The sequence below is a fragment of the Aplysia californica genome, unplaced genomic scaffold, assembly GCF_000002075.1.
Source record: "Aplysia californica isolate F4 #8 unplaced genomic scaffold, AplCal3.0 scaffold00052, whole genome shotgun sequence".
In the NCBI taxonomy this organism is placed as follows: Eukaryota; Metazoa; Mollusca; class Gastropoda; order Aplysiida; family Aplysiidae; genus Aplysia; species Aplysia californica.
In genome coordinates, this window is record NW_004797322.1 from 546309 (window position 1) to 547304 (window position 996).

The following is a 996-nucleotide window of genomic DNA, read 5'->3' on the forward strand; positions in this document are numbered from 1 at the left end:
AAAAAAAAAAATACTGACAAAAAACAAAAACAAACAACAACAACAACAAACAAAATACAAAAAAACATAAAAGCTTTCACCAGAATACTTTGACACTCTCTGTTGAAATCAGAAGATCCTTTCACGCTAAACATAATATAGATCTAGATAATAATGCTATATTAAATAGTTTATACAATATAATTTTGTTGTTGCTTTTTTATTCAGCGGAATGACGATTATTTCATCTGTTGCGAGACGTCTATATATGGGCAACTACTCAAATAATGTTCCAAAAATTGGAGCAAAAGCTTACATTTTGTTCAAAGGTGAACGATGGGTCAATGTAAAATGGATCAAAGTCAATTATGAGTTTGCTTCAGAATCGGCTTTTTTCAATTAAGACTGTTAAAATCAACCTTTGATTTACGTCAGAGTTATCAACAATTGATAATTGCCTACGTATTAATATAAGAGAACTCCACACATCTTAAACGTAAAATATTAGGTCTATATTTCTCCCTTGAGTTGAAGTGTTCAACAGCGTCCAAATCGAATTCCCTTCACGGAAAACAAAACAACAAACTAAGATCATCTATAGGAGTCAGAATCATTCTACATCCTTGTTTGGGAGAGGGAAAGGGGGGGGGGGGGTAATAGCGACTATATACCGCAGTGTGTACACCCCCAGTTACCAAGGTCCAGTACTCACATAGAATGGTAGGAGGAAACGGTGACCATCCGCTGTCCATCCTTGAAAAAGAGGTACGTCTGGTTGTTTCTTGAACGCTCGTCACTCGTCAAACAAAACAACTGAACATAGCTGCCTGGAGTCACGTAGGGGGGCCTCGTGCCTGTTATGACCAAGTTCGGCTTGTCAGGGGGTGTAACTGAAACACAAATTAAAAGAACATTTTTAAAAGTGTAAACTGTCAGTAGGCCTATACTTTGCATAGAATGGGACTATTAGATAAGCATATTATTATTATTATATTGTTATGTTAGCAATGATGCAGG

At 36.2% G+C, this 996-nt stretch overlaps 1 protein-coding gene across 1 annotated transcript in view; it reads right to left on the minus strand.

The window, feature by feature from the left end:
- Positions 1-996, minus strand: part of LOC118477260 (sialoadhesin-like) — a gene marked incomplete at its 3' end in the record, with an annotated part of 13477 nt that overhangs the window by 8572 nt on the left and 3909 nt on the right. Inside the window, 1 exon segment of the mRNA XM_035968348.1 lies at positions 692-869. Coding sequence (XP_035824241.1) covers positions 692-720 — 29 coding nt within the window.